This window comes from Sander lucioperca, chromosome 16 (genome assembly GCF_008315115.2).
Source record: "Sander lucioperca isolate FBNREF2018 chromosome 16, SLUC_FBN_1.2, whole genome shotgun sequence".
NCBI lineage: Eukaryota > Metazoa > Chordata > Actinopteri > Perciformes > Percidae > Sander > Sander lucioperca.
Genome location: NC_050188.1, coordinates 9732701 through 9747775, shown reverse-complemented (window position 1 = coordinate 9747775; position 15075 = coordinate 9732701). Strand labels below are relative to the sequence as shown.

Sequence of the window (15075 nt, the reverse complement as noted above, 5' to 3'; positions counted from 1 at the left end):
GAACCATGGAAGACCCAATAACAAGTCGACAGCTGCCTCGGTGGACGTCTCTGGGTGAATATTCACCCAGACCATGGTATTATTTGAGTTTAGCAGCCTCTGCTGTTGAAACTTCAAACTTCCTGTGAGAGACCAGATTTGATGCCAGTGGTCAAAATATCTGGGTGTAAAAACCTACAGTTATATTTTAAAGGGATACACTGTAACAAATGTCTGTAGTTTCTACAGTACAATTTTACAGTTACTTCTTGTTCTGACATTTTACAAAGTTTAGCTGTAAATCACAATGCATTGTGGGTCTAAAATAATTAAAGTAGCTGACAGCATTTTAGCTAAGTATTTTAAAGTGGGGTTGTATGCGGTACTTATCGATAGTCAGTGTATTACCTAAAGTAGATGTCCGTCGGCATCCCCCCGCCACTTTAGAGAAACAGACACAGTTAGCAAAGCAATGTAGGCCTACTGCTGTTGAAGGGGCCTGCAGAAAAAAAACTTATTTTAGCCACCTAAAAAAACCAAATATCAGTTTGAAGCTATAGTGTGTGACTACTTCATATTAATGAACATCTGTTACATTCAAGCCATTGCCAAAATGAGTTGATACAAAGCTAATTAAGCCTATGAGCTCCAGAAAACTCTCATGTATTTCCCAGTATGGCTGTTTACAAAATAGTGTAGTCCGGCAACATTCGTGCGCAGCAGCTCGAGTGATGCATTTTACATCACCGCTGAGAAAGGACAACAGCAGTGTTCAGATTTGGAGAGGAAGAGAACATAAAAATGGCAAGATAATTACCTCTTCTGAAGAGTCCATCATAGTTTTTTAATCCTCCATGTCCTCCTTGATTAAAAACTGATTAAAGCTTTAGGTGTATGCTATATGTAGAACCGCTTTACCTTTCCATTAGACAGCTCTTTCCTTTGGCACTACACTTTCTCAACTGTCAACTTCCGTATTTCTGCCGCAGATCAGATGTTTGAGTCAGACTCTCCATTGTTTATGGAATAAACAAATATAAAAAAAATAAAAATGAGTGATTTTGACAGGGATGACGAAATGCGATTCTGTGGAGACGAGGATGTCTTCATGAACTGAAGTAGCCTATTAAAAACTTTTGCAGAGGGAGACTAAGCAGCTGAAAGAGAAAGGGGAAACTTCTGTGGAAAGGAAAGGGCTGTCTGACGGTAAGGTAAAGCGGTAAAAATATTCTAAATATATCATACACTTAAACTAATATGCTTTTTACTGGTGGCAAAAATATATTTGGCTGCTGCCCGTGCTGCTGGTACTGCCTGCCTCTCCAAACTGGGAGTAACAACCGCCACCCACTGTAAGAAATACACCAACTATGGATAAGTACCTTATATAAACCCACTTTAAAATATCCCCACTATCCCTTTTATACCATTACTCCCCGTTACACAGACCTTTGTAAAACAAATTGCAGTCAAACATGGGTTAAAATAGGGTGCTGCCCATTGGTTCTGCCAGAGATAGCACACCCCACCCAGGTACTTGTTTGCCCAATCACAACAGAGGGGTCAGCTGACCAATTAGAGCAAAGTGGGCTTTTCAGGAAGGTGGGCCAAGAGCTCAGGCAGAGCATTTCAGGCAGAGGAGCTGCAGCAATGGCCAGTATGAGAAACATAATGTTTTTTTAACCAAAACATGTAAACCTGTTCTAGTAGACCCCAAGAGTACAAATATGATGCTGATAAGGAGTATAATAGGATGTATAAGGAGTATAATAGGATTTAAATGAATAAAGCACGCAAAGCTGAAATTACATATTTTATTGTAGAATAATCTGCTGTTTAAGTCACAAACACATTAATGTTAATACAAATTAACTAACACAGTAACAGCAAATGCATATTGCTGAATGTAGTAGAAATGCTGCAAGCTAGAGTAGTGCAATGCAAGGAGTAGTTACATACAACACAACAGGAACATGTCAGTGTGTCAGTTGCTGTGTGTTTGATTCTCAGAGGTCTTTCAGCATGTCCGATCCCTGCGTCTCCAACCAGGTACGAGGCCAGGTGGTTTTGATGCTGGGTCTGCTCTTCAGAGAGTTATAGTAAGCTGCCAGTTTAGGGTAACGCTCTTCACATAACCTGTAGAAGGGAGAAAAGTTGGTGTGAACTTTGAACTTTTTAAATGTCAAACATATTGCTTCTTGGGAATCTATTCATTTATTTCGTTACGCAGTTTAAAGTCATTTCCAGTCATTTAATCCACGTACCCAAAACGGAAGACGTAAGCGATGCTTGGATAAACTGTCACATCAGCCAGGGAAAAGTTCTTTCCTGCCAGGAAAGATCCTGATGCCTAGAAGACAGATAAAATGAGTAAAGACTACATTCATATGCTGGTGGGCAGATCTGACAATCAACATGGTCGAACAGGGCTGTATTCATTTGCTATTATCCCTATTAACAATTACAATTCAAAACATACATGCACGTATCTTACAATCTTCATGTTTACCTGCAGGTATCCCTCCCACAGCTTGAGCTCAGCACTCAGAGTCTCTCGGTTTCTCTTCACAGCAGAGTCGTGTCTCTCTGCCTCAGGAACCTTCCACGTGTAGTAGATAACATCCGCTATTAAATTTAAAAACAGGCCTTCAGTCATCACTGCTGCTCTCGGAAGTATGATGACATATCAACAAAATCTATCTATTCACTCACTGTACAACATCAACTCCCACAGACTAATTACTTCCATTTCCCTGGCAGTTGAGGTTGGGGTTAGTCAGGACATTGTTACGTAACATCAATTTCAAACTGAAGATAGTAAAAAAAGTGGCTCAAATAAAATTTGGAGCAGCCTACTTAGAAAATACTGAACTGTATTTCTGATTATGCACAAGTTGATCGAAATCAACTGGGAATGCAACTCTCTACTCTTTGCACCCCTCCCCAAAAACGTATAGCCGTCTCATGACTTAAGCTTTGCGTGCAAGCTACTCTGAGCATGTGATCCTTTGTGGGATATTTATGCCCTTTCAACATCCCTACCTCTTTTAAAGGGTCACTACATATACTTAAATGCATGGTGCCAAGGCTTAATTATGTGAATGCACAGCTCATTAGTGCATAGCTGGTGTTTTAGGTCTCTGGTTGAGCTCCCTCTGTGGACACTGACTGAAGATATGAAGTCTCAGAGGTTTAACGGTGGCAGTTCGGTGTACAGTGTACTGTATGTTGCCAAGAGCAGCATAGTTAAAAGTCCCATAAGGCAGACCTCTAAACGGCAACAACATCAGCTAAGTCATAAGGTTGCAGGAGCCTGGTTAGGCTTAAACAACTAGATCCAAGTGGTTTAAATGTAACAACAATTTATGAATATTAATTTGCAGGATTTACAGGGTTAACAGCTACACCTTGGTTTGCAAAACAACTGTAAAATACTTCAGCTTTGCATGTCAGGGTTAACCTACCCATTTTCTGGTTGAGTGTGAGACTCTCAAATATGCGCTGGTACATCTGTGCTTGCTCAGCTGGGCAGTCAGGGATCAGCTGGTTTCCCTGAGACTTGAACTGGGTCTGTTGTTGGAGACATGAAAAAAAGCAGCCATTGTGAACACAGCTGCATGGAGCTCCGGTTTCTTTTCCTCTGTGGTGTAGGGTGTCTTTCCTTTTACAAGGCATTGTTGAACACCCACAGCACAATAAGCCCTCCTACTTATGAACTCCTTGGTTGAATATATATCTGCATAAAAGTTTAACTAGGGCCCAAGTTTAGCACTTTGGCCAAGTTCTTACCTCCAGGTAGATGCAGGCAGCGCAGGACTCATTCAGGACATAGGTTTTATGCTTGAAGGCAGGAAGCTTTGAGAAAGAGAGTGAAATGAAAATGTTATGCAACATTATTTTGATTACTAAAATGAATATACATGTGTGCATATCAAAAAGAAAAGCAGACTTGACACTATAAGAGGATTTATATTATTTCTAGGTAATGTTTAAAGTGAACTTACTTGTCCTCTGGGATTCATGTCCATGACTTCCTTGGACTTGTGCTCCCCCTTCTCAAAGGAGAGCAGTTTTTGGTTGTAGCCCTGCAGATTCTTCTCCTCCAGAGCGATCTGCACCCTCCAGCAGGGAGGAGAGCCGGAGCCCCACAGAAGAGTCATGTCCTTGGCCATCGTTTTAGAGTCAACTGCTACACCTTACGGCACCTGGAGTTGTGAGTGGTGGAAGACGTGAGGAGTGAAGCTCGAGTGTGGCAGATGCCTGGTTTATTAACAAGTTCCAGCCCCTTGCATCCGGATTGGTGGAATTCAGTCCCATCCCCTTTTTTGTGTTATCGCCAAAGATCTGTAACTCAAGACAGTTGGGATGGTTCACACCCTATCCAAGCACGTTAACCCCTCCTTCTGTTAAGTCAAGGCAGCATGGTGTCATATTTCAAGTCTGCATATTTCAGTAACTGCTTTAAACTAATTGAATGTGGATTATGACTCTAGCTGCTTATATCCACAGGCATGATAAGTCACATTTGAGGAGGAGGTACTTCTCTTGCATTACACAAATACTCTTTGATCTCAGACATGCAGACCATTACATACACAGCAAAGAGGAAGGGGAAAAAAAAACATGAATCCAACACTGAAATAATACTAAAATCATCATGTTTGTGCACTGATTGTGATTTATACTAGTAACACCTATAGCATACACTGGAATTGTAACAATCGCCCTATTCACTGAAGTAAGAACTTTACATTAGTAAATAGTAAGTTTTACTATAGCATTCCAACAAACATGGCTTAAACAATATGATCTTGGGTTATTGTTTTTATTTCAATCTACTCCTGCAGTGATTGACTTCACTATTTCCTGTTGCGTGTTTATGGCATCCTGAAATTTGACTGTTGAAAACTCACAGTGACTCAGCACTTTTCACTCACCCCTGCACACACAGAGAAACCCAGCTCTGGCACAGGCATTAAAACCAAACAACAAAGGCACTACTGAACGTAATAGACACCACCTATCTAATTTATCCCTATTTGGGTGTGACATTTACAAATGAGCACCTACTATTATTCACCTTGTTCATATATATTTTGTGGTTTCTTTGTGCCTCTTTCTCTGATTTAATCTTTGAACTGCAGAAGTTGTGTACTTAGTAGTACTACTGGGTAGTTGCCAGTATCAATATGCATTTTGATACAGTTTGCAATCACCATTTCAGCTGTCTGTGGTCTGCAGTTACACTCTATAGACAACTTGTTGCATGAAAGAAAGCTTTAGAAATCACATGGAAAGACGTGGTTTTGCTGAAGCCTTCCTTCCTTCCAGCACTAGAACTGCTGACCAGTATTATTTGAATATTTTCTGAGAAGTTTGACAAAAAAATTGCATCATATTTTCTACATATTCCAAGAACAACCGATTCAGACCTTTTAGTCTGAAGTGGTGTGTGACTGAGTGTGTGCACTGGTGACATTCCACCCCTTCATATCATTTCATCTCCATTCTAAAATTCTTGCCTCTTTTTTTCCCCTGTCTTCATCCGTGTGCTCCTATGAGTGCGCATGATCAGTTCATCAGCTTCATTTTGCTTGACTAGCATGACGTAAACAGTTTTTGTTGACAAAGCATATTGTGAAGGACAAAAAACAATGGTGTTTACAACATAACTGTAGTTGTTTCTACATGCATGACTTAGAACAGTTTGGCATTTAATACGTTGGTTTGTATCCTGTGTACACAGGGTGTCCATGGAAAAGAGAGTGGACTGTTTCCACTGTGTAAATAAAGGCTGAATAAATGACTGCAGTTCACAAAATTCAGGCTGTAGTTTTTCTTTTTAATGTAGAAGCTCTGTAGCAAGGATGGAGTTCTCTGATACATATACATACCTGTATATTTCAACCCCCAGATAGTTACGAGGCCACTTTTTTTCAGGTTTGATGTTTCTAAATTAAAAATCACATTTTAATATTTGGCTTAAAATGCCACTATTTCCCTTTTTTTTTTTCTTTTTTTTGAATAACAATTACAATTACAAAATTAACAGTTTCTTAACTTTTCCAGTAAGAAGATACTATTTAATCAGATAAATGTTTCCATAGTTATCACAGTAAACAGTTGAGTATTCCCCGTGTGTGAACTTCTGAACTGCCACTGAGAAGCATTGCATTATTCATGTTGCACAGGCTGTTGGTTAGATAAAGCAGCCCCATGATATTTCATTCATCTCTTCCAAATGAAATACCAACCGCTTCTATAACCATCAGCTGATGAGGCAAAACAGGGGAAGAGCCAAGTCCACAGTACCAAAACTAAGCATGTAAAAGCACCTATCCATAGCAGATGCAAGTCTGTTTTTTATTAGTGATATAGAACATACAGTACAGCATACAGTACATCTGTTGTGAATGTCTAAATGAATGCCTGTGAACGCTACATAAAATGTTACATCATTTATATTTTATGTAAATGGCCTAATCTCATGTGTGCAAAGTCATGCTAACACAGGGCATTTCACTAACCTTTGTGCAGAGAAAAACCAGTTCTGGCACTGCCATTTAAATAATAAAACCACTTGTCATGCCAACATAGTCAAAGACACCACCTACCTGACTTGACCTGAACATTGGGGTTTAATGCAATGTTGTTCAGCAACATTAAGTAAACTTTAATACATGTCATTGTTATTTTTTAGACTTTGCTACGCCTGTAGCAGTGACATCTTGGGTTTTATTTGGCCTGTGCTACAATACAGTAAAATTGTAGTGCCACTATACTGGTTTACAATGCAGTGTGTAAAGAGAACCTACAAGACATGCTTGCTGGAGTGGAGGTTGTGTTTTTAGTACAATAAACAACTGACTTCATAGGAAGACTGAAAATGCAATGAAACTGCTGCTGTAGTGACTTGTACATGTATATTAGTCAACAGACATTCGTATCAGATACAGTATACACACGATGTATCTCAGCAACAAAAGCTGCTACATACAATATCACAATGGGACATTCTGCCTGCGTCCTGTTGCCCTGCAAACATCACATCTTGCAGTTTAACATAGCTTGTGTTTATCAACTGGTCTTTGTCAAAGATTTGACAGGAGCATGATTGACAAAAACATTTGAACTAACTAGAAAAGCTAGTTTGACAAAAGAGATAAGAAGCATCTTACTGCCCTTGTAACACTAATATATCTAGAACATAGTGGTAATCTCAACACGTTTTCTTTTGTTAGGAAGACTAAAAGAGGTTTATTGACAAATTGTGAACTGAAACCATGTTAAATAAAAGGGGGAAAAAAACACTGTAGCAAACCAGATGTGAAGTGTGTGTGGATCTCAGATGTCTTTTAATGTGTCTTGTCCCTTGGGGTTCTCCGACCAGTGAGGAGGCCAGCTGGCTTTGATGCTGGGCCGCTCCTTCAACAGAGCATAATACTCTCCTAGGTTAGGGTAATGCTCAGCAGACAGCCTAAAGAAAAGAATGTAGGAGACCTTTGAACTGCAATGTCAAGCCATTCATCACTTATTTTGTTCATGTGACATCTAGAAAATGCAACAGCCTTCTCCCACATACCCAAATCTGAAAAGAGTAGCAACGGTCGGAAAAACGGTCACATCTGCCAGAGAGAAGAATGGTCCTGCAAGGTGAGAGCCCGGGCCCAGCTGGAATGAAAAAAGGTGAACAATAAAGCATGTTTAACACGCCACTGCATGTTGAGTTTGTTTGTGTGTGTGTGTAAAGAAATCTCTAGTATGTACTGTATGTTCTAGTTAAACACATAAGCTCTGCATAAACTGTTGTAACTCCAATGCTGCGTTCACACTGTTTTCGGCAGCGCGATACAAAGTCAATGCAAAGACGACAATAGATGCAAATTCATTGTGGGTGGCTGAGACAACATTTGGATAGAGGTGTGTTGGGAGACCTTCTTCTGGATCTCGATTCCAGATAAACTGGAAAATTCAGCCAGACTAGCAGGGCGATTTTGGGGTGTTTTTTGTCATTTTATTTTGCTTATTTAGCCGGCATATTTTCACATCTTTGAATCGTTTATTTCGACCAAACTAGAGTTGCTGATTGTTTGAACAGTGGAAAAGACTAACTAAAATGGTTATGGTGAGTTTTATTTAGTTTCTGTCCCGTTTGAATAAAGTGCGTTGTATAATGAGTTAACATGTCTTAGTTCGGGTAAATAAGACAAACTTGAATTCAGGAGGTTTATGCACTCGTCGATAGCGCACAATGCATCCTGGTACATGTAGGCACAGCTGCCACAGCTCCAAAAGCAGGAGAAGTCACTTTCTCAGTCAATATAGCACACACTGGGGAATTTATTTCTTCAATGGACTACAGTACATATACCGTCAGTACTGATTGGACAGCCACATTAAGGTGGCAAATTTTCTCTTTAAAAACTGCACGCGCACACACACACACACACACACACACCTTCTGCAGGTAACCCTCCCAGAGCTTGAGTTCAGTGGCCAGTGCTTCCCTGTTCCTCTTTAGAGCTGAGTCATGCCTCTCTCCCTCAGGAACAAACCAGTCATAGTAGATAACTGCATCTAGAAAAACACACACACACACACACACACACACACACACACACACACACTATGATTTTTCTTTCCTTGGCATATGTGTAGAATTCAGTTTATTGTTTAAAGATAAAGCTGCATTATTCTAGATTATTCTAATTGTCAATATATCATATGAAAAGCAGGTCACAAATATATAGTTTCTTTTTGTTTTAAAAGGCCATGTAATTTTCCTAAAACAGCTGTGCACTGTAGTTTTTATTAAATGGTACTCAAATAAGAGTAAAAAGCACTTACTTACATTTGTTGGGGACTATTTTTAGCGCGGGATTACCACACATTTGTTGCTGTGATTATTTTCAGCCTAGGGACAGTGTATGTGACTCAAAATAAACTATGTTCCCATGTTCAACATAACAAGTAAACATGTCACCCAGTACTTTTGGTTTTGGTCTTTTAATGGGGTTTGCTGACAATAAGAAAAATGGAGAATATCGCTAATCTTACCCTTTAAATTATACTTTGCTATAAATGCCAGAAACTCTTTGCTGTGTTTCTATTAAAAGGGGATTTTGAGGTATTTTAATGTATTTATCTTACTGAGTTTTTCGTAGAATGTGAGACCCTCAAACATGCGTTGGTACGTCAGTGCTTGTTCTGCCGGGCTGTCCGGGATCAGTTTGTTTCCTTCAGACTTAAACTGACTCTGCCATTATTAAAGAAAAGACACACACATTTGATGCAACACTTATGGGGCCAATATTGTATTTGTTAATGTGTGTGGAGAGTTGTGCAACTGTATCTCAATCCATGTGTGCGTAATCAGATTTGTAAATGTGTAAAAGAATCTGAATGCCTACTGAAATGTGTTAATGTGTACCGGAATCTGTGTATTCAGAATCTTTGTGTGTGTGTAATCAGATTTGCAAATGTATTGACAAATTTGTAGATGTGTACATCAATATTATTGGCTAAAAAGTATTTTGCTCGAAGAGAGTCATCATTACAACTCAGCAGGCCTCTCAAGTGGCTGTTATTTACAAGTGACTTTTGCTACACTTCTGCTTCTTCCAGAGATCTGCAAATGTAGCTGGAGATTTGTCTGTACCGCTCTGCTTGCACTGTGCCTCAGTAGCAGTGCATTTTGAATACACAATTGCAGATTCCTGTACGCATCACAAATCTCAGTACGCATTTTAGATGATTTTACACATTTACAAGTATGATAACGCACACGCGGAAAGAAATACAGTTGCACAACTCTACACACATTTGCAAATAGTTTTGCTACAATAAATAATCATTTTAAATGTAGTCGTAGTAAAATTGCTTGTTGAATTGATATGTTTTATGGACAGGCACTTGCACTCACCTCCAGGTAAAAGCAAGCTGCGTAGGATTCATTCACGATGACGTCTCCATGTTTGAAAGACGGAAGCTAAAAAGTCAAACAGGTTATTGTCGGTACACGATCCCATAGATATTGTCGGTACACGATCCGTTCTGCCTGCACGATCCGTTCTGCACATGCGCAAAATGTTCGCGCATGCGCGGTTGTACGAGGATTTACGACACTGCACGATCTGTTCCACGCTTCCGGTCGACAGCCAAGCTAACGTTAGTTTAGCTAACAGCTAATTCGGCTAACTGCTAGCTGATTGTAGCGGTCTGCCGTTAGCCTCCACAGGCAAGCTAACGTTAGTTTAGCTAACAGCTAATTCGGCTAACTGCTAGCTGAGACAGCATGTACTAACTTTAAAAGACCCTCAAAATAAAACTTGAAAATAAACGTTGACATATATAACAAACACCTAACATATATAACAGCTGTTACGTCAGTTCTACTTTACTTGTGCTCATTTAAAATACAATCACTCAATACTTGTCTTTATTGTTATTACTGTGAAGTCTTAATTTAGCTGTAGCCTGCTTTTCCCATTATGTTTGAGTTAACGTTATTTTAGACTGAATCTAGCTGTCAGCTAGTGGTTAGCCGAATTAGCTGTTAGCTAAACTAACGTTAACTTCCCGGTGGAGGCTAGCCATAGGTTAGCGTGGAACAGATCGTGCAGGTCGTATCCTCGGTAAAACAGTATTATCTTGCGCATGTGCAGAACGGATCGTGCAGGCAGAACGGATCGTGTACCGACAGTTATAATGAAGCTAAGCAAGACACGACTAGTCTAGGGTTGAATATTAGCCATATCATATGCTAATGCCACTGGGAGCTAATTAAGCCTATTGGGAAACAAAAACTGGCGCACTAGTTTAACGTTACGTGTTTTTAAACAAAACATGGCGGCTAGCTCACTCTATTAAGAATCACCGTAGTGTTTTTCAAGGCAAGACTATAAATATTTACTGCAAATTAAGGGTAACGTTAGAACTTGAGCTGTCACGGCATATCGAATAGCCCAGTATCACAGAACGCTTTACGCCAAACTACCTTCAATATCCAGTCAATTGAATCTTATCTTTTTACTGGTAAAATACATAACACAGAAACCAAGTTTAAGGGACATTTAAAGGCTTATGAAAAGTTAACTACGGTACGCTGATAAGTACCATGGATGTATTAAGTACACATACTGTGGAAACCTTATCATTTGGTCGCTACCGCCCTCTGTGGTGCGTTTTGTGTAAGGCACTTGAATAATGCAAATTAGTTAAAATATTCCAGAAAAAAAGTGCTACTTGGCGAACTATGTAAGCCGAATAAAAAGGCACATCCACGTGATCCGTCTAGAGCCTTTAGTCATGTTTTAGCAACTATCTATTTTGTTGGTAAGCTGGAAAACTTTGCCTACATAAGGTTCTGAATGGAGTTTGGCGTTGCTTTACAAAACAGAACTCTCAGGGATTATCAGGGATAATAAAATGGTGGGTTTGAACTAGGTTTCGTGTGCTATGAATACAAGCTGTTGCGGTTGTTATGCGCATGTTAATTGTAGAGGGGAATGCAAGGGTAACGTTAGTTAATACCGATAGTCTAACGTTAATGTAATAGGTTACGGTGGATTTACGCTACTTCATACCTGTCCCCTGGCATTTATATCTAACACTTCTTGGGACTTGTGCTCCATTTTCTCAAAGGAGAGCAGTTTTTGGTTGTAGCCCTGCAGATTCTTCTCCTCCAGAGCGATCTGCACCCTCCAGCAGGGAGGAGAGCCGGAGCCCCACAGAAGAGTCATGTCCTGGGCCATGGTTTTTAGATTTAACACAACCTGAAGCCTTCACCTGTCACTGCTACGTACTAGGTACATCTACGCTGGGTACTGAACAGACCAGACAAACGAATTGCGCACTAGAAAAAGGGATTGTTACTCTTAACAAAGTTCGTGGGGCTCTCAAGCTATAATAACAGCACGAACTGCCACCTACTGTCTAGGAGGAGGTAATACAAATTATAGTTGGTCAAATTTGAAAGAAATTGAATATGGAAAATGTAAAATTAAATACACAATTTGTTTCAACTATCAACATTTTTTGTATTAATTTAACTATAAAACTAACTTACAGATATACAATAAAATGGTTAAAGCAACATTTGTGTGTTTCAGAGATCCCTGAGGATGTCATAGCCCTGTGGACTGGCCAGCCAGGGGGAGGGCCAGCTGGCTTTAATGCTGGGTCTGTCCTTCACCAGGTTGTAATATTTGGCCGGGTTGGGGTAATGTCCAACAGACAGCCAAAAGAGAAGGACCAAGGCTATGATATCACTGGAAAAACAAAGCAGTCTGGGCTCTTTCCTCCATCAAGTGCTGAACTTTTTCACCTACACAAAATTAAACGTGTGTGTGTGTGTGTGTGTGTGTGTGTGTGTGTGTGTGTGTGTGTGTGTGTGTGCGTGCGTGGGTTATTATTCGTGTATCTTACTGAGGTTATTAGTGAGGGGTAGACTCTCCATCATGTGTTGGTACATCAGTGCTTGTCCTGCAGGACTGTCCAGGATCAGCTTGTTGCCCTGAGAATTAAGATAGCAGTAAAAGCCGGGTGGAGAGAGAGGCATATGTCCTGAAGTCAGCATTCATTATGAATAAGGCAAAAGCTTCAGGGGGAACAGTGATGAGAGAAATCTTACAGGGTTCTGATTGTAAGTTCGAGAATTCAAATCACATGAATCTGAAGTGGAGCCACCAGTGATTCAGTGGAGTTGCTCAGCAACAGGATATAAGACAAAGGTGTCACAGGTGGCTGAACATGAGTTCTCTTACTGTCAAAGAGGATGTTCAGCAAACCTATCTGAGGTCAAAATTAAAAAAGGTGCATGCTTTATGCTTTTAATCAATACTTGCCCATTAAACCAATACTATCTCTACTACTGTACATGACTGACACATTTACCAATAACAATTCCTCAAACATAGCTGCCATCCAGGCTTCAAAATTAACTTTTTCGTCCACCAGCCAAATGGCTAGTGAACGTTCAAATATTACCAGCCACTCAATAGATTACCATCAGGTTTTTTGGCTGGTGAGTGAAGCAAATCTACCGGCCAGTTGCATTTTTCACCAGCATTTGGCTGGTAAACGGTGCTAATTTTGAACCCTGCTGCCATCCACAAGGTGGTTTAGTAACTGCAGGAACTGGCCAAAGGACTGTTGACCTATTGGCATGACTGATTGTTGACACATTCAGACATTGACTGGCAGTAACTATTGACTTGATGTGCCATAAAAAAGTAAAACAAACTTACACCATAGATCAGCAGGAAAGCTGATCATAAGATTTAAACCGAAGCAAAAATCATGTGTATCATTTGTAGATGAAAATTTGACCAAACTATCACCATCAATCGGTTAAAGTGGCAAGACACCAGTGGTTCTCTCAGTAATCTCTGCCAGCCAGAACACGCGCACCTCTAGATTTCCATTCAGCATTTGTTGCGATACAATCCTATCAGGATTGTTTTGTGGTTCAAATCCCACAAATCATCTACTGGCTTGACCCCTGAGTTGATTCTAAAGCAGTGGCGAGATCTCGGAGAACAAAGCAACACGAAGCAGGGTTCAGTTCACAATGTTCTAAAGGTTTAATGAGACACACAAGGATATACATATTTTCTAAAAATCGCTACATTCACTTAGATGACGTGTAGTAAGATAAGAGTCAGGATGGGCAGAAGGATTGTTCCAATGTTTGTTCACACAGATAGGAAAACAGTGTTGCAATTTAGGATACAAATAAAATGCATGATAATTACTTTCCTCAGACTTCTCACAGAATGCAACGTAGAATGTATAATTATACACAACAGCATTTTAACATTAACCAGACTGCAATTGATGCATTTGTTAAAGGGAAAATTCGGCGATTCTTAACTGTATCTATCTGAATGAGAGTGTAATAAAACATGCAGTTCTTTTCAATGTTCTCTGGTGCCCGGAAGAACTACAAGTCATATCATTGCTCACCTCATACATAGTGTATCTATCAAAAACATAATCCTGTTACAAGTGGGATAAAATAAAGCAGACTGAAAGCAAACTGATGTTCCTTCTTTTTTATTGCTCTCGTTTACACACAGCAATCCAATGATAAAGTGTGTGTGTGTAGCATTCTACACAGTAGTTTCACTGTTACAGTTCCTCAGCTGGAAGCCTGATACCACATTGGCCAGTCTGGCAACGTTAGGAGGAGCAGGCATGGTGATGGTACGCTTGAGATAGCAGCGGCGCCTAGAACACAAAATCAAAAACAGCATCTTTAATCATGGATCATAAATACAGCCATCATCAAATTATAAAGACAAATAGTGTCTGATTGATTATCAAGTTACATAACTTCCAGGTATTGCCTAAATTGCTGGTATAATTTTATTTAAAACATGAATATTTGTGTTTTGTAACTAAAAACAGAACAAGACATAACATTAGTTAGAGAATTGTTGAAGATGTGAACAACGAGTGGGAGAGGATAACATCAGTTTTTTTAGATTCAACAGCAATGAATATACATACATTATGTGATACAGTTTTACCTGATATTCACTCTTATGAAGGCCTCATTTGTAAAAGAAAAGAACTGACAGGCAGGGTCCTGTGTGCAGGCCCTCTGACACTCCTCATAGTCTGCTGTGAACAAGGCTCGGTAGTCGGCACCGAAGAAATCCACGTTCTGGTACACCTTGGACAGGCAAGGCTCTGGCAGACACACAGAGAGAGCAAATGAGTGTGACCATGCATCATTCATTTCCTAAATGGTTTTCATAATGGTTTAAAATGGTTGTGAGTCTACCTAGGTCTTGGTTGCAGGGTTTGAGAGAAAATCCAGAGGGGACACCCAGTAGTGGAGCCTGAACAGTGGGCTGTCCATTGGGAGAGGCTTTGATGTAGCAGAAAAAGTAGCTGCAGAGAGGGACAGATGTTTGCTTTTTGTGTAATGAAATTAAAACGAGAGAAAAAAAAAACACACACTGAAGCGGAAAATTGGTCATCACAGTTGCAGAGAAAACAAAATGAATGCTGCAAGCAGCTATGAACGGGCCCTCGCACGTCCCCACAGGTTGGGGCACTGGCGGGACTCCAGTTGATGCAGACGTGCAT

The 15075-nt window shown here is 40.0% G+C and overlaps 2 protein-coding genes and 1 long non-coding RNA gene across 3 annotated transcripts; all 3 read right to left on the bottom strand.

The window, feature by feature from the left end:
- Positions 1-1779: 1779 nt before the first annotated feature.
- Positions 1780-4257, bottom strand: LOC116066937 (glutathione S-transferase A-like). The gene is made up of 6 exons (XM_031323161.2): positions 3984-4257; positions 3769-3834; positions 3444-3549; positions 2489-2604; positions 2244-2329; positions 1780-2115 (listed from the first exon to the last, which is right to left on the bottom strand). The coding sequence occupies exons 1-6, from the start codon at positions 4149-4151 to the stop codon at positions 1986-1988; spliced, it is 672 nt and encodes a 223-aa protein (XP_031179021.1). The 5' UTR covers positions 4152-4257; the 3' UTR covers positions 1780-1985.
- A 2415-nt stretch (positions 4258-6672) lies between these two features.
- LOC116066936 (glutathione S-transferase A-like) lies at positions 6673-11817 on the bottom strand. Its single transcript, XM_031323160.2, has 6 exons — positions 11565-11817; positions 9902-9967; positions 9130-9235; positions 8438-8556; positions 7562-7650; positions 6673-7456 (listed from the first exon to the last, which is right to left on the bottom strand). The coding sequence occupies exons 1-6, from the start codon at positions 11730-11732 to the stop codon at positions 7324-7326; spliced, it is 681 nt and encodes a 226-aa protein (XP_031179020.1). The 5' UTR covers positions 11733-11817; the 3' UTR covers positions 6673-7323.
- A 2709-nt stretch (positions 11818-14526) lies between these two features.
- Positions 14527-14903, bottom strand: LOC118493451. The gene is made up of 2 exons (XR_004895409.1): positions 14768-14903; positions 14527-14673 (listed from the first exon to the last, which is right to left on the bottom strand). It is a non-coding gene; the product is annotated as an uncharacterized LOC118493451 (long non-coding RNA).
- Between the last annotated feature and the right edge of the window lie 172 nt (positions 14904-15075).

Bases quoted from the DNA above. Each gene is read 5' to 3' on its own strand.
- LOC116066937 (XM_031323161.2), bottom strand. From the start codon at position 4,151: ATGGCCAAGGACATGACTCTTCTGTGGGGCTCCGGCTCTCCTCCCTGC. The intron at 3,550-3,768 runs GTAAGAACTTGG...CTCCAACAACAG, and splicing joins CTGCCTGCATCTACCTGGAG to ACCCAGTTCAAGTCTCAGGG. The intron at 2,330-2,488 runs GTAAACATGAAG...TCTGTCTTCTAG, and splicing joins TGTGGGAGGGATACCTGCAG to GCATCAGGATCTTTCCTGGC.
- LOC116066936 (XM_031323160.2), bottom strand. From the start codon at position 11,732: ATGGCCCAGGACATGACTCTTCTGTGGGGCTCCGGCTCTCCTCCCTGC. The intron at 9,236-9,901 runs GTGAGTGCAAGT...TAATAATGGCAG, and splicing joins CAGCTTGCTTTTACCTGGAG to AGTCAGTTTAAGTCTGAAGG. The intron at 7,457-7,561 runs GTATGTGGGAGA...TCTTTTCTTTAG, and splicing joins GCTACTCTTTTCAGATTTGG to GCTGTCTGCTGAGCATTACC.